Source organism: Silurus meridionalis, chromosome 26, assembly GCF_014805685.1.
Source record: "Silurus meridionalis isolate SWU-2019-XX chromosome 26, ASM1480568v1, whole genome shotgun sequence".
In the NCBI taxonomy this organism is placed as follows: Eukaryota; Metazoa; Chordata; class Actinopteri; order Siluriformes; family Siluridae; genus Silurus; species Silurus meridionalis.
Window position 1 is genome coordinate 4,921,614 of NC_060909.1, and position 24,668 is coordinate 4,946,281.

A 24,668-nucleotide genomic window follows, 5' to 3' on the forward strand; every position below is an offset into this window, starting at 1 on the left:
TAATAAATAATAAAATATTTAATTACATTCTTCCATTTATTCAATTGTTTTTAATCAAATCAATTTGTTCCAATTTAATCCATTAAATCAATCAAATAAAAAGTGTATTGCATCAATTTGATTGACTCATTTTTATAGTAGTTATTTTGTATTTAAATTAAGCAGGCATTTTATTTAAAACTGTGTTAAAAATGTTAATAATGAACTCCTTTAATAAAAACATTGAACAGCAATTTTGTTTTGCATTTCTTCCCCCTAACTTGAAACAAACTGTGAATTTTGTGTACTGTTACACCCTTACTGACAATAGAGGTTTTAAAGAGCTATAAAACATTTACCTACCTGCTACTTCTTTTCCCAAACTCTCTTGAAATTTATAAAACCATTAAAAAAAAAATTGCAACTTGTCTCGTTACCAAAGAACCCACAATGCACAAAGCCTTGAAGACTTTTCTGTGACAGAAATAATTACAGCTTTACCTCCGACAGTTCCCAAGTGCCACGATGCAATTAAATACAGACAGCATCAGCGAGGCCTTTCTTACGATTTCGAAAATCCAACACGGACAGATTTCGGATAGAAGCAGAGCAAAAACGCTGAACTTTTGCTCCTGTGTGAAATGAAAAAAAGTTAAGCTCAGCAAATTTCTCCCCCTAAAGTGGAGGGAGGAGAGGGGGATTTGGTGAGGATCTGGAAAGGAGCTGACCGCTGAAAATAACGACACTTCCGCAAAGCTTGATGTCATCGTTTGTGTTTTAATACCAAAAATACAAGTCGTAACATTTTACAGTCAATGAAGTGTAAATAAATAAATTGAACGGAACACTAGATTTGTGAAACGCGGCCTTTTGTGCGACCACGCCGAAGGTGAACTAGAAAGAAAATTGTCCTAAAAAGGCATAGACAACTTTAAAGTCTACTGTCCTCGTCCTCCTTTGGCAGCGGTACAAACTTCTGATGATAACCTTTCCGTTAGTCAGGGGATAATCCTAGAAGAGGACGATTTTGTGATACGCTTTGGCTAGGTGATACTCCGTATATTTTTCTTTTCATTTTCTTCCCTGTAGTGTTACCTTAAAAATAGCAATTCTTAAAAAAAAAAATAAAAAAAAGAAGCCAAACTTCAGTACTATGTGTCAGAACAAGATTTTACAGTAAAAGCTTAATCCAGTCACACACAAAAAAAACAAAAACAAAACAGTTACAGGGCTTAAATGTTTGGTGTAATCTTGAAAAGGGAGTAAAAATGGAAGGCACATAGCTGACTGAGCACCCATGATTCCGAGTTGTTGTTTTAATCAGTTACATGATGCATTGTAAAACTGTAGGTATGAATTAAAGCCAAATACACAAACAAACCACAAACTGTATTTCTTATATCTCCAGAAAAAGCCATACAAAAACTAGCTAAACTATTTGTTGCTTCCTCCACCTTCTTCAAAAAAAAAGTCTACACGGATAAACAAGCGGCTCGCTTATTAACCAGAACCGCAATACAGCAAATTTCATTCGGAACCTGCAAATCCGATCGCATCGACGTCGCTCGACCGAACGCGCACGCCTTTACGACGTAAGTAATGGGAAAAAGCAATTCCCAGATCGTCTGCGATTTTTCCGAGCATCGTGTGCAAAGCTCGAACGACTGTGATTAAAATGCACAATGAGCTCCAGTGATTGCATGCTTTACATGCATGGAGTCATTATCTTCCTGATGCGTGCTCGTCTATCTATAAATTAGGCTGAGATATTCGTAATTCGGAGCGTCCGTATTACAAAAAAAACAAACTTCCTTTCGCTTTTCTTCCCCCCCGTACGCGATCTCAAAGCGGCATGAATTATGCATGCATTTTTTTCCTTCGCATAACTGTTGACACGAAATCAATACAAATATGCAAATTTAGCCCTAATATAAGACTCATTTTTTCTTTTTTTGGGAAACTTTTTTTGACCAGAGGTAGCAGTCAATGTTTTTTTTTTCCTGTGGAAACCGTTTGGATATAAAATAATCCTTTGTGACCTGCTCATTGTAAAACTTCGCATCTTAAGTTTTAAAAGTACGAAGGAAAAAAAAATGTTAAATAAAAAAAAAATTTAAAAATAGAGAAAGAAAAAGGTCGAGTTTCTGTACTGGTTTAAATAGAAAAGGAAGAACTTAAAGCATTTAGTTAGATGTTCCTATTAGGACAATTAAGTCTTTCAGTATGTTTCGTGACTGTGTATTTAAACACAGATAAATGCACGTTTCTGACTGGCTGTCGAGTGAGATACATTCCTGATATGACGCCTCGTTCAGCACCTCGTGAGCCGCAAAAGGGTGTCGATAGCACCGAAGAAAGAACCGACTGGCGTCGAGCGTAACGGAAGGGTGCATGGCGAGATATATAAATAAGCGTGATAAATATTTACAGAAAAATACAGACGAACGGAAACGAAATTCACCTACGACCGTTTTCTTACTTTCCCTTAACCGTATACACAATATAAACAATACTGATAAATAATCTAATGGTGAAAAAGAGAAGCTGCCCTGTGGACGATTATAATCATGTCATGAAGTTGAAGTGAAGACTTTGAGGTATAAAATATTGAAAGAAAATTCACCTGTGATGTTACGCAGTTAAAATATGTACTTGGATATTATTTATTTATCTATCAGTCATATTGTTTTAGATGAAATCTTAAACCTTAAAAAAAAAAAAAAAAAAAAAGAATTTCTCTGAATCTTTGAAGCTGTATATCAAAAAGCATTAAAGAAAAGAAAAAAAGTGCAATGGAAAAAAAATATATACAAAAACGGTACTGGCTCTAATTTTTGAAGAGATTTATTGTACTGTACGGGCATCCACCAATCGCTCACTGCGTCGTGCCTGCTTCCGGAGCCTGGCTTCCCTGCTGCTCCTTGCTCAGTATGATGCTGATGATGTCGTGCTCCTTCATGTGCTCCATCAGCCGTTCTTTGCTGGTGGACTCGAAGCCACACACGCAGCAGCAGAAGAGCAGTACGCAGTACTCGGTGCCCCCTCTGGGAAGTCCGCTGCCATCTTTTCTCGCCGGTACCCCCGGCGCTCTGGGGGCCGGAGGAGGCGATGGTGCCGAGTTGTCCTTTTGGCTCAGAATGATGATACGGTCCGTGGATAGATCTGGGCCTGGTTTCGAAGGCACAACTGGAGACCTTATGCATGCAGAGAGAGAAGGGAAAAAAACAAAACACAGATGTCTTATGCAGGTCTGAAAGGTCTTATAGTGAAAGATCATTCTAGTGGTGGACAGTAACGAAACTGATGCAATCAGTTACTGTTCATAAATAGCACAAAAGTCATTGGAGTGCTCTAGTCAAAGTCCGATTGAGATGCTGTGGCATGACCTTAAACTGCCAATGTGGCTGTTTAAAACAATTCTGCAAATAAGTCGTCTTCTTTCGGGTTCTCCCATTAGGGGTCGCCACAGTGGATCATCCGTCTCCATACCCCCTGTCCTCTACATCTTTCTCTTTTACACCAACTACCTGCATGTCTTCCCTCACCACATCCATAAACCTCCTCCTTGGCCTTCCTCTCTTCCTCCTTCCTGGTGGCTCCATCCTCAGCATTCTCCTACTGATATACCCCATATCCCTCCTCTGCACATGTCCAAACCATCTCAATCTCACCTCCCTCACCCTATGTCCAAAACGTCCTACATGCGCTGTCCCTCTAATAAACTCATTTCTAATCCTGTCCATCCTCGTCACTCCCAATGAATATCTCAACATTAATTCTGGAAAGAAGTGTGGGCCAAAATTCCTCCACAGTGATCTTAAAGACCTCAGTTATTGCAAACTCTGTAACGGTTACTATTACAGGATGCTGCATCCTGATTGGAGGGAGGTTGTAGCTTAGCGGTTAAGGCATTGGATTCTGGATCGGAAGGTCACAAGTTCAAGTCCCAGCAACACCAAGCCTCCACTGTACACTTAACCCTCAACTGCTCAAATGTAAGTCACTGTGGATAAGGCAGTCTGCCAAATGCCATTAATATAAACGTAAATACATCTGGTATGCGAGCACATGCAGGATCCGGAGTGTGTTATGCCACTTATTATAAGCCACAGCTATTTGCCAGTAATTACAATAGTTCGTTAATTAACATGTCTGCATTTGGACGGTTTATGGTTAGATTTAATGTTGTGGAGCATCCGAGAGACATTTATTTTCATTTCTCACCTATGTTATAAACACATGGGAACAAACCCTTTTAACGTCAATGACTATAAGAATCAATTTGTTTGCAGACTGTATTATGTAGAACATCTGCCCAACGTATGAGCCGTTACTATAGAAACGATAAAACATTCATACGAGTTCATTAATATCAACTTTCAACGTACAGCCGGAACTACACGTGCTGTTATGTGTACATTTTGCGCAACTTCTGATCAGTTTGATTCGTGCATCCACCCGTGCTGTGCTACTGTTATTGTTTATTGCATCTCTCCAACACGTCATAGTGAAGTCACAGGATCGTGAACCAATCAGATAACAAGTAACACAAAATTACAACAACATATGAATTTGACACGTCTTGAACTCTGCTTGTGACGGTAGCGAGAGTCGCGTTCTGGGCGATATATTCGACATTACATGCTCGTTCACTAACGAACTACAGGATCGTAGACCTGTGACATAAACAAACATCCAGTACAGTGGAAAGAGTTGCACTCTGGAGAACATGCTGACATTAAATTCAATTCATTTTTATTTGTATAGCGCTTTTAACAATGAACATTGTCTCAAAGCAGCTTTACACAGATAATGTGGTGATAAAGAATGAATAAGATGTGTAAGTTTGTCCCTGATGTGTGAGCCGGTGGCGACTATAGCAAAGGAAAAACTCCCTGAGATGACATAAGAAAGAAACCTTGAGAGGAACCAGACTCAAGAGGAAACCCGTCCTCATCTGGGTGGCTTCGAATATCCATTTATTACAGATAAATAATGTTAAGGTGTGCGTTGATGGTGATCAGATGCAAACTGTAGTACTGAGTTGGTGTAAAAGACTGCTGACATTCCAAATCCAGTTCCTGTTCTTACTCCGTAATTTCATAGATCCCCTGGGCGTTGATGAGAAACATCCCCAGCTGCGCAGAGTGGCCTCCAGTCAAAAAGAACACCATCCAGAGGCAGGCCGGGACAAAGTGGGCAGATCCGAGAAACACAATGTGTTTATTATGCACCATTGTAGTGACATCACGTGCCTCCATCAGCCCTAAAGATCTGCCTAATCAACAAATTACTGCGACAAAAGCATGTGAAAAAGTGTTTCTATAACGCACCATGTCAAAGTGTCGCTCACAAAATAGCCACAAGGGGTGTACCGGTACACGTTTTCAGTATCCGTATCGTTTCGGTACAGGGTTTCGGTGCAGGTGTACCAAATGCGATCCTTTTTACGTGCGGAACATAATATGGCCGTGAGGATTTTAACTAAGTGGCGGACCGCAACTTTTGTTTTGCGCATGCTCGAAATCGCTGCCACTTCCTGTAATTGCCAACGTTTTTTATGACAGTCTAGTGATATAGATTCTTTAGCGTTTTATGTCCAGCTTCAAGAATTTCTCTTAAAAGACGAGAAAATTCTGACAATTCCACATACCGAGGGAGTGAATGAATGAAGGATGGAAGGAATGAAGACATTTGTTACAGTAGGCTTAAATAATAACAGTTAAGTAAATCATATCTTTAGAAAATGTAATATTAAATGTAACACACACACACACACACACACACACACACACTGTATTACCCAAATGAATAAAAAATTTAATAAAAATTTTCCTTTTATTTAATATACCGTAATTTCCGGACTATAAAGTGCACCCATATATAAGCTGCACCCACTGAATTTTACAAATATTTTTATTTTAAACATAAATAAGCCGCACCTGTCTATAAGCCACTAATGTACTTTACACAGGCGTTAACGAAAGACACGTTACACACGGTGTAACAGGTGAAATATGTTGCGCTTCCTTTAGGAGCATAGCGGTATTTTGGGAAAAGACCGGCATAGCATTCTTCCAGTATTACTGCATGTGAGATGAGGATGAGAATTATGATGAGGATTATGTGTTTATTATTTTCTGATGCTCATTTCTAAGTTTCTTTGACTAACCCTTAACACTGTTGCCAAGAAAAATAAAGCACAAGTTTTGGAAACCTGTCTGTGCTTATATAATTTCATTTGCAACTGGAGTTAGCGAGCTCTCCCTTCACCCAGACTCAACGCGCTACAACGGCTTGTATCTAAACAGTAGCCGACCAAGAAAATCATTGTTCACTGTCTTCCTCCTTCCTTTCACAACTTTTTCTCTCGGGAGTTTTTCTTTTGGCATCGTTGTGCATTTAAAAAAAAAAAAGTTTTTCTCCCGATGCCGTGCAGCTCAGAACACAGGTGATGTGCGTTTTTTCGTTTCCGTTCGGAAATTTCATTGGTCTAATGTTATGTCGCTCATTTTTTTAATTTGAAGTTTGTGAAACCGGGAAAAACCCAGGAAAAATACATAAATTAGCCGCTTCGTTGTTTAAGCCGCGGGGTTCAAAATGTAGGAAAAAAGGGGCGGCTTATAGTCCGAAAAATACGGTAAGCCAATTTAATCAATTGCTTAATTCATACTCATTTATTAGATTTTTCTATTTTATTTTTCTATATATATATATTTTTTTTTATTTACACCAAGCAGGCGTTTAATTAAAAATAAAATTTAAATATAAACTATTGATGGTCACAAATGTTAATTAAAAACAAACAAACAAAAAAAACAAGCTATTGTATGTTTTGCATTTCTTCCCCCAAACTGCACCAAAATTAAACACAACCGTGACTTAAAAACCGAGTTATGTACCGTTTATCGTTACACCCTTAAAAGCCACTCAAGCTTCTATAAATGTACACACAATTACAGGTCTACTAATAATTTATGATGGCTAGAATACTCAATTGAAACATTAAGGACTATAATCAGTACTTGCCGTAGAATTATGGGATGACAGACCAGACCTCCGGACCCATTTGTTTGGTTTACTGGCAACAGCCCCGAGTGCCTGAGTGCAGCGATACAAGATCCATCATCGAACTCGAAATGAACAGCAAGCAGAATCCCGCAGCTGTTTTCTGATCTGTCAGTTTGACTTGGAAGCAACAGATGTCTAATCATTTCTGTTCTCGTTCCTCATTTGCGCTTTCGGAATGTTGGAAATGCTGGAATGCATCACAGCAGACTGAAGGGGGCAGAAGTGTCCTTGGGCTTAATCTATTCATGCATTTATGTCAACAGTGTGTTTTTTTTTTTTTATAGAAAGTAAACACACAATCTTTACAATTGTGTAAAAATCTGAACGAACTCTAAAGGAGGACGATTAAACAAACCGACTTGTTAAATGCATCATAGCAGAGCTATTCAACAGACAAGCCACGATGCTGCTGAAATAAGACAAGCAATTATTGAAGATAAATGAATAAACCAGAGCTGTTTCTTTTCCATTGCTATGTTGCTTAGCGTTTTGTCTAGTCACATCGCAGGTGGAATCTCCACCGAAGCAAAACACAGACAGTGAAACCAAACACTACACCCTGATCAGACAAAACATTAAAAGTATATTTACGTTTATGGCATTTGGCACATGGCTTTGTCCAGAGCGGCCTACAACTGAGCAGTTCAGGGTTAAGGGCCTTACTCAAGTCCCCAGCAATGGCAGCTTGGTGGTGTTGCTCGGATTTTAACTTGTGACCTTCCAATTCGTAGTCCAAAGATTTAACCGCTGAGCTACCACCTCCCAAACTACAGTCTAAAGCCAGGCTCATTCTGTGCGATTTTTAATAGTCCTCTGTGACTGTTGCTTGTCAGATTTTACGAACACGATCCTCATGTCACACTGTAGGATCTCCGTTATCATAATGTCAGACTGTACCACATTCAAAAACTGACGCACACAAAAAAAACTTGTCCGAAGTTTTACATCATTAATCCGTGACACGTTCAGATCCTCGTTCTCTCGCTAACGGTATCTAGGAGCAAACAAAAAACATCTGTAGTGTTCATTTTGTTCATGACATGCCTTGAAAAAAAAAAAAAAAAAAGTCATACAAACACCCTCCATAACTCAAGTTTCTCTTTTTGCTGTACTGTTCACTTGACTCATATCAAAATTTTCCTTGAGGAGGTCATCAGGTTCGGCGCTCCAATTGGTCCTCGGTTTGATAGAAGACTACAGATTTTAGCCCAGGACTATAGGAATCTTATAGGATTTTCAAAAGACCTCTGGGGGCTATGCAGCCATACCTGGCACCCAAACAACAGGTCCATTACATTCAGCAAGTTGCCAGGTGAAGCCTACGTGGAGGAGACTTTTTTGTCCGGCGCATCCGAGAGATACTCGATCAAAATTGAGTCAACACTTGGAACTCTTTGCTGTGTTCCTCAAACCATCCCTGAAAAAATTTTGCAGTTTGGATGTTCAGCCAACATCACCCTGTGGAAAGCTTTATATGTCTTATATATGTCTGCCAAGTTTTACCCCTAAACATCCAAGCACTGATGTGTGTATCGACACGCCTTTATGAGAGCATTAACTTCTGCAATTTGTGCTACAGCATCTCTTCTGTGTGATCGTTTGTACTAATCACTGCATACTGGGAACAGCCCTCCAGACCAGCAGGGTTTTAGAGATGCTCTGACCCAGTAAATCAATTCATTACAAATTTATCAGTCACTCATGTCCTTATGCTTGCCCATTTTTCCTGCTTCCAACACATCAACTTCAGGAACTTTTTTTTTTTTTTTTTTACTTGCAGACTAGTATATCCTACCACTTGGCAGCTACCATTGTAATAAGATCATGTTATGCACATCAGCAGTCAGTGGTTTTAATGTTGTATCTGATCTGTGTACATGATCGTGGTCATTCTTCAGTTTCTGATTGATGTGCACTTGTGTTTCTGTGCAGTTTAAAAACCTGTTAGCCTTCACCACAGCTTTTGGGACTCACAGCTGTTAATGTTAACAGTTCCAGATAACAGTGGGCTACATACACAATCTTTGAAGAGAATATACTTTGAGCTTCACTGTCCATTATCAATCAAAGTTGATATTGCTCTAAAAGATAAGTTATAGATGATGAAGTACCTTGAATATAAATTTCTTCATATATATAAATACATGAAATCAGTCCTGGAGCAATCCAGAAAAGCACAGGCTAAAAGTCACATGTCTTATGAGTTTATATTTCAAATTGAATGCAGATCTTCTTGAGAAATGAGATTCCTACACACATTTATTTGAAACTATGTCTGGTTGCAAATTTTGTACACTTTACAGTACATGTACTCACTATAAATGTGATACAGTGTATTTCTACCAATTTACATAAAATTTATCTCGCTATATTCTTGCAAATGTTTGTGTGTTTCATGTCTGTGGGAGGATGATTTACAGCTTAAACGATAATAAAAAAACGGTGGGGTCCGCTTTTTGTGGGCGGTTTTGTAAATGTACTCACCCCGATTAAAGGGGATTACTGTATTCCTTTAATTCATTACCGTCTACCATTGCTTAAATTCAAACGTATTCCCACTCTACAATACACACTTATCTGACAAAACACAAGCATGTGACCTCTTTGAGCAAGAAAAAATGATTTTAAAACACCAAACCAAATGTAACCCGTACCACTACTGATCCAGCATCTCATCAGAATCAGCTACAATGCTTCTAAATGATGTATAATGATTAGCCAAGCGACCCCAAGCAATTCAAGGTGACCCTCACCGGCTGCTTTGGGAGATCGCCTCGTTGATCGCCTTGTTCACTTGTTCGTAGTTATAGTTCTGATCCCCGGCGTGTTTCCACATATGGGACTTGAGGGACGGCGGATGACTGCACACGTATCCGCAGAGCGAGCACCTGAGCGGGAAAGAAAAAAGATTCATAAAATCTTCACATCTGTTATATCCGATTAAATAGTTCTATTAGACTGATATACCGTTTAGTTGCCTAGCATGAGATTTCAAACGTAAACATACACTGCCCATCCAAAAAAAAAAAAAAGTCACACACACTAATATTCGTTTGGACCGCATTTAGCCTTGATTACGGCACGAATTCGCCATGGTATCGATTCGATAAGCTTCTGCAATGTCACAACATTTATTCCCGTCCAGAGTTGCAGTAATTTTTCACCAAGATCTTTTTATTGATGATGGGAGAGTCTGACCTCCAGCACATCCCAAAGATTCTCAACGGGGTTAAGGGATGGACTCTGTGGTGACCAATCCATGTTTGAAAATGACCTGAACCTCTCTTTCACAATTTGAGCCCGATGAATCCTGGAATTGTCTTCTTGGAATAAGCCTGTGCCATCAAGGAAGAAATAAATCCTTTGATTAAATAACCTTGTCACGGAGTATATTCAGGTAGTCAGCTGACCTCATTCTTACTAATGCAACCGACTGTAGCGACCCCAGATCATATCACTGCCCCCACAGATTTGTATGGTAGGCACTAGGCATGATTGGTGTATCAGTTCATCCACCTCTCCTCTTACCCTGATCACTCTGGAACAGGGTAAATCTGGACTCATCAGATCACATGACCTTTTTCCATTACTCCAGAGTCCAATCTTTACGCTTCCTAGCAAATGGAAGCCTTTTTTTTTTTTAGATTAGCCACAGTGATAAGTGGTTTTCTTGTCTTCTAGCCTGTGTGGAAATGCTCTTACTTTCACTATTAAACGTAGCTGCGAGTTCTGTTTTTTTTTTTTGTTTTTTTTACGATATGATGTCATCAAACATTTGTGATCGCCGTTCACGATTATTCCAGGTTTTTTTCCGTCCACGTTTTTTCTTCAAAAATGATGGTTCATGCTATCCCTCCAGTTTTTATTAATGCTTTGGACAGTTCTTAACCCCTATTTTAGTCATTTCAGCAATCTCCCGTTTGTTTTCTTTGCTTGATGCATAGCAATAAACATGTAACTACAGGAAACTAAAGACCAAAGAAAAAAATATGATGGGGGAAGCATTTTATCTGGATGCTGTATAATTTCATGTGTTACCTCATTTCCTTGTTGTTCTATATTTAGCTACAACTCTGGTGTATCTATGTGACCTTCAGTTCGGCACATCTGTTCATTATGATTCATATCCACTTTGTCTGCCTTGTGGCAAACGAAGATAAATTGCCAGAGGTGAACAAATGTTAAATTCATTAGCTAAGCCACCAGGCAAATAAAAGTTACAGTGCCCCGCCCGGTCGCAGGTTTTGGCCACCTGAAACCTAATTGACTAACAAAAAGTGGTAGATAATATTCAATGTGTGGAGAGTTAGTCAGATAGTTCATTCCATTAAGTCCTCGGGGTCTCCATGTTACTGAGTCTATTTAATTAATTATGCGTTTCGGTCATGTGATTCAAGAGCGGGTGTGTTATTAAATAAAATCCGATATTGCCCGTGTGTATGTTTATTAGAGAGGACCTGGCAACATCTACGAAATTGTTATATCTGAACTTCATGACAACTCAGTAACTCAGTGGCCTTTTCTAATAATAGCTGTATGAGGAAAAGTTTTATATATTATATGAATAAATACAATTTAATACATTAATGAATACATACAATTTAAAAACTTTAAATAGTGAATTATATAGCATTATACTAAAAAAAAAAAAAAAAAAAAAAAAAAAAAAAAAAAAAAAAAGGAGCATGTCAGTGACTCGCCTCTAGAGGCCGCTCTCGTAGTAACAGATGTAAAAGCTACCGGTACGGATGTTTGACAATAGCTGATAGCTCCAGCAAATCAACTAATCGGTGCTGATTAATCGGCAAAACCGGTGAATCGGACGACCTCTAGCTGCTATGCATACTTGCCTTGCGTCTGCCAAGTTACGTCATTCAGCAGATTTACAGAACTTTATATACGGACAAATTCCCATGATTACGAGAACATGTCGGTTTGATTGACACCAGAGGGGATGGCCATTCTTTCCAGCAGAACCGATTATTTCCATTTGGAATCCACACTCATGGGGTAGTTATGTCAGGACTCAAACTCTCCATCTCACAACATTAAAGTAAAAACTTTGACTGCTGAGCCACTTGAGAGTTCAGGAGCATAAAAGCGTTTGGCTTCTCTGTGCCGTGGTGCTCACCTGTACTGCTCGAGCAGCTGCACGGCTTGGTGTTCCTGTGGGTGTCTCTTCATGTGGCTCTTCAGGCTGTTCATGTTGGTGGTAGCGAAGTCGCAGCTGCAACACCTGTGGCAGATCAGAGCAGACGTATAAAAACACTTCTAAAAACTGAAAACTGGATTCTTCTCCCACCCCCTGCCAAGAGAGCTGCGACTCGTCCCAGCATGGACACGTGGCTGGTTATATTATTTTCTGGATGCCTGCTTATTTGCGAGGCTTGCTGCGATGTGCGCGATCGCCCTGCAGCTCTGAATGTGAAGTATGAGGCCATTTGTATGGAGTCCGTGCTCAAACAGTGGTGTTCGGCCCAGTGTTAGTTAAAAGGCGAACATCTCTGAGGAGTTGTTTGAAGTAGGCGTAGGTTAGAGGAGCGGAACGGCGGAGAAACATCTCCATGCGCTCAAAGAGGCCCTACTGAGAGCTCGGGATTGTGTGCGTGCGTGTGGACACGTCTTTGACACCCACACCTAACACGGCAGAAAGCACTCCACTCGCATATGAAAGCTTTAGGTGAATTAAACTTGCGCTTTACTGCCCTCTTGTGGTAAAACGGAACATCACAGCTCACACAGTCACCACACAAACTCTGACAAAAGGGATTTTAATGGGTTTCATATGAAATTCACTCACTTGATGAATTCTTTAATTTTTTTTTCTGCTGTAGAGGACAGAAAATCATCATGCTGTCTACCACTTCCACTGCATCCCACTCAGCGCATAGTGCTCAGGCGAGCGCTAGTTGAAAGGGCTATGAGTCTCTGAGGGGCTGTTTGAAGTAGGCGTAGGTGAGAGAAGCAAAATGGCTGAGAGATGTCTGCATGCGTAAAGAGGCCCTGTGAAGAGCCCGAGTATGAGATTCCCTGTATGTGTGTGTGAAGATCTTTATTTCTACATTGAAATCATGCTGGGAAGAGGCTGCGTTACAATCGTGACACTTTTTTTCGGGCATCTTCAGTAAACGCTGCATCCTGGTTAGAGTTGCCGTTGGATCTCGAGACCACTGTGGGTTTGCTCCTGTTCTGACTTCCTTTGTATACAAACTATAAATGGCCAGTACTGACTCTGGGGCAGTAAAACTGGTTTTACTCAGTTATTCTGTTTCTATAATTAAAAAAATTACTCAATCTTTAGTTAGTTGAAGCTCGATTATAAAATTATATATATATATATATATATATATATATATATATATATATATATATATATATATTATAAAAATCATATATAGCGAATCAAGAATAAGAAATAAGCTCTTGCTTCTCACACACACACACATTACAGCACTGTGAAATTCTTTCCTCGCATATTCCTGCTAGTCATGAAGCTGGGGTCGAAGCGCAGGCATACAGCGCCCTTGGAGCAGATAAGGTAAAGGGCCTTGCTCAAGGGCCCAACAGTGGCAGCAGTGGGGCTTTAAACCTCCAGCCCTCTGATAAGTAACCCAGTAATAATAAACCTCAACTTCCGATCAGTAACTCAGAGCCCCCTCCTGCTTCCTACTGTTTTCAGTTAATTTAATGTCAAATTGACACCATTTGGCTCAGCAGTAGGTGCTGGGGGTCGAGGGCCTGATCTAAGAGCCAAGCAGAGCAGCTCAGAACAGCTGAGATTTAGACTCATGTAGGGCTGCAACAACTAATCAACAACTAATTTTAAAAGTACACTTTTGTAAATAAATACCCTGAATTAGGGTTCTATATAGTTATAATAAGCAAAACAGCTTTTTTTTTATACTTTTAGTGTAGTAGGGTCGTTTGTTGTGGCCCTAGACTAATGACAATTCGATCCAAAATATAACACCTTCACCACCATCTCTTTCTTTTTTTTTTTCTGTCAATGTATTTCTTTCATTCTTTCTTTCTTTGCATTTTATACATTAAAGTGAGGTTTTACTGCCCTCTTGTGGTTGAAAAATGCTCATACACTCACCCGTGGCCACCATGTGAAACCTTTTTATCTTCCTAACCTGCATTTAACGATGGTCATTGCCAGTGCCGTTGTATTTGGAAGCCAGGGTCATATTTCCTGATGTGCTCATGTACCAATTTTACAGGGTAAAAAAAGGTTTCTCCAAAGTTTCCGGAGGAGTCGAGACACACCTGTAGGGTTTGTCAGAACTGTGAATCCTGCGATGATTCCGCACGCCAACGTAGGTAGAGCTGGTATATTCGCACATGTCACATTTATACACTTTCTGCTCACTGACACTATCTGCAGAAAACACACACAAAACACACACACATTAATGCAGAGCTTCACCATCGATGAGGTGGCAAAAATACAAATCCTTCAATATTGATTACAAAAATAACGGTTTTGTGTGGACAAGAAAATAAATAGTAAATAAGCAATACCACGGCATGCTTCAGTACTTTATGTCAGGGTGTTCATTCGGTTTCTAGAACACACAGCTCACTGTTTTACTAGCTACAAGCCAAATCTGTTGATTCTATACACAGTATCTCACAAAAGTAAGTGCATTCTTAAGAGACTATACTATAGAAATGAAACTTGGATATATTTGAGAGTAGTCAATGTGCAGCTTGTATAGCAGTACAGATTTACATGTTGGAATCCATGTTTCCTTTAAAGAACCGCAGCTCCACAGTACCAGCCGCACGCATGCTGCCCCAGACCATGATGCTGCCACCACCATGCCTGGCTGTAAACAAGACAATTTTCTTGTTTCTCCTCACCAGGGTGTCACCACACATGCTGGACATCATCTGAGCCAAATAAGTTTATCTTAGTCTCATCAGACCACAGGACATGGTTACAGTAATTCATGCTCTTGGGACAAGTCGTCTTCAGTGTACTGAGACGGTGGAAAAGCGCCATGTGTCTATGAGGTCATTATGAAGGAGTGAAAGAGGATCCCAGCAACAACCTGTGCAGCTGTCCAGAAGGATTAAGGCAGTGCTGGATAACTATGGTGCTCATATAAAATATGGACACAGTTTTGACATGTTTACTTAGGGTGAAGAAAACTATTGTTAAAAACCTTTTAAAAAAGTTAATTTATATGATGGATACATTATAATTGCGGCGTGTATTTGCCGAGACTCTCACCCTCGTCAGTCGTCTTTTCAGACTCTTCCACATTCGCTTTGGATTCACAGACGGGCGCGAGGGCCACAGCCGTGTCACTGATCCCGTGTTGCTCTCTCTCGTGGTTCCTCAGCTGACTCTGAAAGAGGAATTCAGAAGAATAAAAAACATTTACAGATTAATCACAGGCAACGTATTAATGAATCCACGCTAGAAAGAAAAGGTCAGTGTCTGCAAATGTTGAAATTTTATAATCGGATTAACTTTTGCTGCTGTGCTCAGGACTTGTGGAGCGCACTCTGCACAAACATCTCAGTAACCTTTAACACTGACTAATTACACTAATGAACAATTACACTCTTAAATACAGAGAGAAATTAGAGAAGGAAGAAAGAGCAATGCTGCACTGCCACCTTAATCTGCTGAAGTGAATATACTCACAGGAACAAAAGTGAGTGGATGGATGAGTGAGTAAATGGATGGGTGAATGGATGGATGGGTGGATAGATGAGTGGATGGATGGATAGATGGGTTAGTAGATGGATGGATGGATGGAAGAGTGGATGGATGAATTAGTGGATGGATGGGTGAGTGGATGGATGAGTAGCTCGATGGATGGATGAGTGGCTGGATGGGTTAGTGGATGGGTGTATGGATAGGTTAGTAGATGGATGATGAGTAGATGGATGGATGAATCGATGGATGGATGGATGGGTAAGTGGATGGATGAGTGGATGGATGAGTGGCTGGATGGGTTAGTGGATGGGTGTATGGATAGGTTAGTAGATGGATGATGAGTGGATGGATGGATGAGTCGATGGATGGATGGATGGGTGAGTGGATGAGTGGATAGACGAGTGGATGGATGAGTGGCTGAATGGGTTAGTTGATGGGTGGATGGATGGGTTAGTAGATGGATGGATGAGTGGATGGGTGAGTGGATGGATGGATGGAAAAGACAAAATGGTGAAAAGATAAGATAGATGGATGATATAGCTGGATTGAAGGATGTGTAAGATAAATAAATAAGACAAATAGGTGCAAGGACAAATGGCTAGGACATATGTGACAGGGTAGATGATAGATTAATTGATTAAACATAAATGAATATATAAATATACACACGGTTTTTTTTTTTTGAATAAATAAAAAAAGAAACAGATGCAGTGTTCATGTGTAATGTGGTAGGTGCAGTGGGGTATAAACATTATAAAACAAGATATAAGAGCAAACTCAAAGTGTGCAAATTAAATTAAAGCAGCAGCACAAACTATCAGAGTGTAAACACTGTAATCAGTGTAAAAGGTGAAAAGTGAACGGCAGTAAAGTTACGGTGTGCGTAGATATGGATATCGCACGTTAGTAGAACCGTTCATATTCATGTGCACTTCCACTTCTGCCATTTATGTATTTGCTGTTACACTGGTGACAATGATAAAGAATGAATATGATAAAGAAGTGTACATTTTAAACACTAGGCTGTTGGAAATAAACGAGTGCTGATTATTTAGTAATTATAGTAAATGTTTTATGCCGGTCCAGTAACAGTAGCTGTATCTTTTTACTTCAATTTCAATTTAATTCAGGAAAAAAACAAGTTAAAATTCCCCTCATTAAACGAATCGGACCCAATCTGCGGACCCGTTTTGTATTTAACAGACTAAAGATTAAAAAATAAATAAAAATCAAGACTTCCTCAGAATTAAGACCCTTAAACATTGAAAGCATGACTTTAGAAAATCTCCTTTATCTCACCACTACAGAGCTGCACTGTCCACTGAAGCAGAAGGAAAACACCACAGGTGGTGCAAACCTCTGCAGCACAGTGCTGCCAGAACATCTTTATTTTTTAACAACTTCTTTAAATAATGAAAGGCTGGGGAAAAAAAAAAAAACTCAAATCAGACAAAAAATTCGAAAAGCAGGCGCATATTGCTATCTAGACTTTTTATTTAAAATGTTTTTATTAGTTTTAACCAAGATGCGATCTCAGGTACTGGTTTATTGTAAAGTATGTCAAGGCTGTTTGAAAAACTAATTTATGACCGAACAACACTTTGGTGAATATGTCTGAATATGCAAAGTGGCAAAACTCTGAGGTTGAAAAATGGGTGCCAATATTTATAACAACATTTGAACTATAAGTAAATTTTTGTGAATTGACACTGTATTCATGTAAGTCAGTCATTATGGGTGTATCATTCGTTCATAAAGAAATATCAATTGATACACGTTATTTTCATTCAGTAACATTACTAATGGTTTATTACTGCATGGTTTCTTAACAGTATCTAATGAAGCATTTCTACTCTAAATGATAGATGAGTTTTATTCAGGATGATTTATTAATCCAAATGTAAATATGTAAAGACGCACGTGGGCTGAGTTTTGGCCCAAACAGAATTTGGCTTCATGTCTAATCTAATTAACTGCTCTGATGTTTTTCTAATGAATCTGGTTACTTATACATGCTCAGACTTAAAGCAGCTTTCAGGGGCAATTACTTGCTTAAAAACCTATAATAGTGGAGCTTAAAGTCACCCAAAACATGTTTTTAAAATGTCCTCAATTTAAATCAATATTTTACTTGACATTTTGGTTCGACCAAAAAAAATCGACTACCGTAATTTCCGGACTATAAAGCGCACCCATATATAAGCACTGAATTTTACAAATATTTTTATTTTTAAGATAACTAAGCCACACCTGTCTATACTAATGTACTTTACACAGGCTTTAACGAAAGACACGTTACACACGGTGTAACGGGTGAAATATGTTGCGCTTCCTTTAGGGGCAGAGCGGTATTTTGGGAATAGCCTGCCAGAAGTGAGCTATCCCTTCACCCAGACTCAACACGTTACAACGGCATGTATCTAAACAGTAGCCGACCAAGAAAGTCATTGTTCACTGTCTTCCTCCTTCCTTTCACAACTATTTCTCTTGGGAGTTTATCTTTTGGCATCGTCGTGCGTTTAAAAATCACCCGATGGAAGATTTTTCTCCCCATGCTGTGCAGCTCAGAACACAGGTAAGGTGCATTTTTTCGTTTCTGTTCAGAAATTTCATTGGTCTAATGTTATGGGGTTCAGTTTTTTGGCTTGAAGTTTGTGAAACCGGGAAAAACCCAGGAAAAATTAATAAATTAGCTGCGAAATACGGTACATATTTTGCAAAGTTGTCACATCAGGAATTTTTGAAGCATAATCAGAAATTTCCCTACTATACACATGCTGCATGGCCTTCATTTGCATACTGGAAAGGTTTTATGATGCAGAGGAAATAATATCAACAGGTTGTATGAACAGTCGTACATTTAATCGCCCATCATTGCACATCTCAACAATGATGCACCTGTAATGAGGGTTTCTGCAGGTTTCACCAAGTTTTATTTATGACCTTTTTAAGACCATTAATTCAATTTAAGACCTACATCACAACATAAACACACACACACACACACACAAATACTTATCAACTGGCCTTAAACAAATAAAATAAATTTCTAATAAAGAAAAATTTCGAGGCCAAGTTTCGCTAAAAGTTCCCTGACGAAGTCTCTAACGTCTGTGGTACAATCCAAGAAAGATTTGCGTCAATAACAGGAATCCGATCGGCTGTTGCATTGTGGTCTCGTTTGTATTCATAATACAGCAAATCATATTTGGACCAGCGATAGAAAGAACTACACCACGGAAAATTATCAAAAAAAGTGCTAAAGCGAGCGATGAGCATTAGAGGAAGCGTTACATGGACGTAAAAAAATTAAAGACCCATTTCCAAAAACTGAAGACTTTTTAGGGCCAAAAATTTGGATTTTTAAATGTTAGACTTTAAGACCCCACAGAAAAAACACTGTGAAATGAATGAACAATTGGTTGCCAACTAGACGAGGACAGGTTGGCTTTTGAGTCTGGTTGCTCTCATAGTCTTTTCCTCGCCACAGTCACCACTGGCTCGATCATTCGGGATAAACTAACAATTAGATGGAACAAACCAATAGGCAGTAAACTTGTTCTTTTATACAACTTTACAGAACAGCTTTACAGAGAGATGCGATGTCCTTTGTTAAAAGTACTCTACAAATAAAAATGGACTGAATTTAATTAAAGTGTTGATTGATGAAGCAGGGGAGGGGGGAGGGGTAGCTCAGTGGTTACGATGTTAGACTTTTGATCAGATAGTCGAAAATTCAAAAATCCCTCCACCACTAAGCTGCCCCCTGCTAGGCCCATGAACATGGCCCTTAACCCTGAACTATACTGTAACATGCTGCATATACTGCACATTAAATTCTCATTAAAATGAGTTTTAGGTGACTTTAAACATATAAAAGTCATTATTTGCATACTAAGAAAGATTCTACACAGAGCCTTAAATTTCGCTCGAGATCTGGCAAAATACTTTTCTTAAAACTGGTCCTTCGTGCACAATTACCTTATAGTGAAAGAACTCGTTGCAGTGCTTGCACTGGTAAATGCGGCTCTTGCGGTGGTGAATCATATGGTTCTCCAGATCGCTGCTGTCAGATGCAATGTGCTCGCAGATGGGGCACTGGTAAGGCTGCTTCTGCCTATGGACACGCAGGTGCTGTTTGACGTAGCCCTTGTTGGCGCTGCTGTAAAGGCACAGACGGCAGCGGTAAGGCCTTTCACTTCCGGCGACGTACTCCACCAGGTCGGCTTCTGTGGAGGAACAATCATCCACCGCATCCGCCTCTCCTGTCGGCATACTGCCATTCAGAATCTGCGGATTGTCCTGCAGCTCCTTCAGAATGTCTTCATCTGAGGCATTCTGGTCTGACCTTTCTCTGAGCCGTTCAATGACTGTCAGTAACGACATGCTAATTCCAGCTTTCGAAGGACCTTCCAACATGAATTCGTCTCTGGAACCCTGGCTGAGGTTTATAAGGGCGGCTGAGCCGGGCATCCCAGACGCCAGCTCTGTTGAAGCTATCTTTACGGTGGATACAGCAGACGCAGCAGACAGATCAAGTATTTTCTGGCCTGTGTCAGAGATCATATTTGAAGTGCCTTTAATACTGGACTTGCTCAACTCTGGAGCTCTCAGTGGCATAGCCACAAGAGCTTCGGCCGCCAACGAGTGCAATCTCAGGCACTCCGAGTGCGTTCTCCTACGGGCTGGAGGCAGATTCTCATCTGGACGTGACTCAGACTCTTGAATTTCCATTTCCTGATGCTCATCGCTGTCATTCCAGTCAATCAGAACTTGTTCCTCACAGTACATAGGGTGAGACTGGGTCTCAATTCCTACTTCCTGGGAAGAGAGTATGGTCTTGTATCCAGGAACCTCCGGGCTGAGGAGCAGAGGCTTGCTAGCAACAGGTTCCTCAGTGCAAGGCAGTCTTTCTACAATAACGTTGACGTGGCCGGCGGTGTTGCCACTGGAGCTGATGATTTTCTGTACTGAAGACAACAAGCTGTCGGTGTTCGTCTGCTGGTTCTCAGTCTCCAACTCCAGCTCCATCTGGGCCTCAGGAGTCACCTGAACCTCTCCTGGAGGCTCCTCTGACAGAGATTCTTGAACAGAGAAAACGTTTTCGAGCTCCTCCGCACCTTCACCCTCGCATTTCTGCTTTGCCGACGCACACAGTTCCAGCTGAGTGGACGGAGCACTGCGCAGAACCTGAGCTTGTTCTTGGACAGGTGCAAGAACCACAATAGACTCCTGCTTTTTACACTGCTCTAAGGACAGGTTGCTGTTCAGGGTATATAAAGGGTACGCCTCCTGCTGGTCAGTGTCATCTTCGAATATAGGGTATGAGCAGTCTACCAAACCAGCATGTTTCCAGGCATGGGTTTTCAGATTGCGCTGTTGACCGCATTCATAACTGCATATCAGGCAGTGATACCGACCATGCTCGTAGCTGTACCACTTCTTAGGGGCTCCTGGCATTTTCTCCGACTCACAGTCCGATTTCAGGGCGGAGAACCCCATTGTACCCTGCAGATTTCCTTTTAACGATCCAGTCTTTTGCTCTGCAGAGGCTCTATTGGTGCAGTCGCCCTCCTCATAGTGGAGCCTGATATGCGTTTCTACATCCTTCTGATGATTGGACGTAAAACAGCACTCGGAGCACATGAAAATAAGGTCGTTGTGCTGCTCATCATGCCTCTTCATGTGTTCTTTCAAAGCGCTTAGCGTGGGAGAGATAAAGCGACACAGGCTGCACTGGTACCAGGTAACCATGCTGGCACTTTGGTTAATCAGTTCTTTATCTGTGACGGGAATTGATGCACAGCTGAGATCCTCTCCATGCTCCCTGGTTCTTTTGGACGGGGAAACCCCTCCAATGCCCTCTCTGCTGTCTGGCACCATTACCGAGGCGCAGGTCATGGAGGGACGCTTTTTCCCAGACAGAGTGCATTGCCTGGGCCGTTTCTCCACTATCTTACTGAGCTTCTCGATCACCTGGATGAGAGAATCTGCAGCCTGCTTGTGCTGCTCTTGCTCTTCTTCCTCATCGTGAAGGCGGGAATCGGGGATGTAGACTTCCTGATGATCCCTGGAGCAAGGAACTAGAATGGCAACACCACTGCTGTCCTCCATACCTAAGTACGAAAGCAAATACATCGTATTAATTTCCCAGTGGATATATTATTAAAAAGTGAAATATTATAATATGATATAAGAAATATTAAGAAAAAACAGTATATTTATTTTGCTAACCTAGCAAGGCTTTTTTTAATGTTTTAAATCCGCAAGTTTTTTTTATTATTCTTTTATTCTTTCTTTTTTGTCTGCAAAGTGACTTTTTGGACCAAACATGTAAGTAATAGAACACAGAAGGTCCAAGTTACAATGGTTTGACTTACAATTTTTCGATCTTATTGTAAAAATTGCTGTTTTGCTAAATGATGTACTGTAATTTGTTAAGTTCTTAATAAATTGTAGTATTCTACCCCATACTGTTCATTATTTACGACTTCTAGGTATCTGATTTCAGTCTTTTATACATTAAAGGCAACTTTTCTATAAAACCTTCTATATACATAGAAAGATTTGTTTTGTGAAAGTAATTTTGTAAAAAAAAAAAAGGAAATACAGATGTTTCCCGGGTTACGACGGTTTGACTTACGATACGACAAAATTGTAAAAATAAAAAAAAATTTCACGTACATTCATGTAAAGTACATTGGATGCGCAACGGTTTCAAACCGCAATATCAGTGATAAAAGCGCGAGCGCCCGGGTATGCCGCATGCTTGTAGTGGCAAAAAAACAAGAGGAAAGCCATCAGTTTAGAGCGAAAAATCTAAATTATAAAATCAGCATGTGGCAGGAAAAACCATCAGTGTCCTAGCACTGTCTTCCACTTACGATGGGGTTCTCGAAACGTATCTCCATCGTAAGTAGGGGACTAGCTGTATATTTGATATTCAATATCGACTCGATGTCTCGAGAAGGCTGTTAAAAGAATGTCCACCACTGGAACAAATAGGAATATTTGATTTAAGGAATAAAGATTTGAGCATTCTAAACAAATCAAATCATTGGAAAATTATTTTAATCTAGCAGTGTCATTACTGTCCCTGCTGAATGCTGTTCGGGGTTTTCTTCATTATGATATCCATAGTGACATCATAAGGTTAACGGCTATACTCCAGGGTCCAGCAGTGGCAGCTTGGAAGTGAAGGGATATGAACTCATGACCTTGCGGTCACCTTATGTTTATGTCTGGATGGTGTTACAGTCAGAATCAAGAACCGGATTTTGACTCCCCGCACCCAACACTTTCCCTCTATAGTTACAATAAATACCGTGCTGTTTGGGGGTTACTGTGTGTCGTAACTGAAACCTTGCAGCAGACATTATGTTGTTATATTCTCACTTAGTGGTTAAGGTGCTGGGTTACTGATCGGAAGGTCGGGGGTTCAAGGCCCGGTATTGCCAAGCTGCCACTCTTGGGCCCTTGAGCAAGGCCCTTAACCATCTGTGCTCCAGGGGCGCCGTATCATGGCAAACCCTGCTCTCTGACCCTCAACTTCTGAGCAAGCTGGGATATGGAAAGAACAAATTTTACTGTGCTGTAATGTATATGTGACAAATAAACACACTTCTATTCTATTCACCAAACAGGAAATGAAACCTTCCAACTCTAATAGTGACAACTCCATGACCACAAGTTTGAATGGCTTAAGGTCAGAAGTTCACAAACCCAACCTAAAGTACCATTCATTAGTTTCAGGCCAGAAGAAGAAGTCGTCAGCTGTTTGCCTTAAGAGGGGTCTGACCCCGAGCAGGTCAGCAGGAGCCGGGTTTAAAATACCCTGACTCTATTATTGCACGCCTGAGGATCGTCACACTGCGGCTTTGTGACTCATAGCATGACTTTCGCCCCAGACCAGATCAGCCTGGCCTTTTCTTCATGAGGTTTGGTTTCAGGGTGTGTGTACTTGTAGCACCTGAACGTCAAAAAAAAAAAAGATAAGATGACTTTATCTCTCGGCCAAGCGCGTGCACGTCGTATCAGTAGGAAATATCAGATTTCCTTTGATTTCCTTCGCCTTCCATGTCTGACCACAAAGCACTCCGCAACTTCTGCTTTCTTTGGCATGATGGTGTGAAAGCAGGATTTCACTTCCTAATAAAACACACACACACGTGTATCATAAAAACATGAACACATGAGTCATGGCTTGAACTTCAGTTGGGTTCAGCTGAAAAAGGGGATGAAGTTTGGGCAGGATTTATGACGTACACAATTAAAGTTTTATTCCCATCATACATTTTTTTTTTGGATATCTAAACTATAAAAAAAAAAAGAGGATTGAAATAATCCCCAATATTATTATCTCAATATTTGAGAAACCTCAACCCATCACAAGATGCATCCAGAGATGGGGTGGTTTAAAAACCATGAGCATGAAGAAATAAGATGAAATTGAGTTCATGATAACTAATGAAAGCTCCAGACGTTCTCTGGTCACCAAACCACGTCGTTCCTCAAAGCCATGGAGGTTTATGCCATCACTATACAACGAGGAGATACACATGGCGAGAATCTGGCTGTATCCCAAATGCATGTCTTGCTCCCTAGAAAGGCGCACTACATACAGGACGATTTCACAGCTTCCAAGTGCACTAGATATAAGTGATGGAGGCGTTTAGGACTCAGCCTGCGACTCACACTGAAGACCAGCCACGGTGGAAAAAAGAAGACACTTAAAACCCTGGCGTTGTTTCCTAACCACCTCGGAATCATGCAACTTTTATAATCAGGGAGTCATTTACTTACTGATGCAGCAGCTCCTACTGATCTTTGGCCCCAGGTCGCTTGGGATTCGCAGTTTTTTTTTACTCTCAGGCAGTAAAAAAAAAAAAGTATCTCACTTTTTTCTCACGCTGCGCTCAAAATGGCGAGCATGGACCGCCGATCA

At 40.4% G+C, this 24,668-nt stretch overlaps 1 protein-coding gene across 1 annotated transcript; it reads right to left on the reverse strand.

Moving 5' to 3' along the window:
• Positions 1–736: 736 nt before the first annotated feature.
• Positions 737–24,668, reverse strand: znf507 (zinc finger protein 507). Its single transcript, XM_046840863.1, has 7 exons — positions 24,527–24,668; positions 19,706–21,840; positions 15,290–15,407; positions 14,320–14,431; positions 12,182–12,286; positions 9,804–9,938; positions 737–3,173 (listed from the first exon to the last, which is right to left on the reverse strand). The coding sequence occupies exons 2-7, from the start codon at positions 21,836–21,838 to the stop codon at positions 2,855–2,857; spliced, it is 2,922 nt and encodes a 973-aa protein (XP_046696819.1). The 5' UTR covers positions 21,839–21,840; positions 24,527–24,668; the 3' UTR covers positions 737–2,854.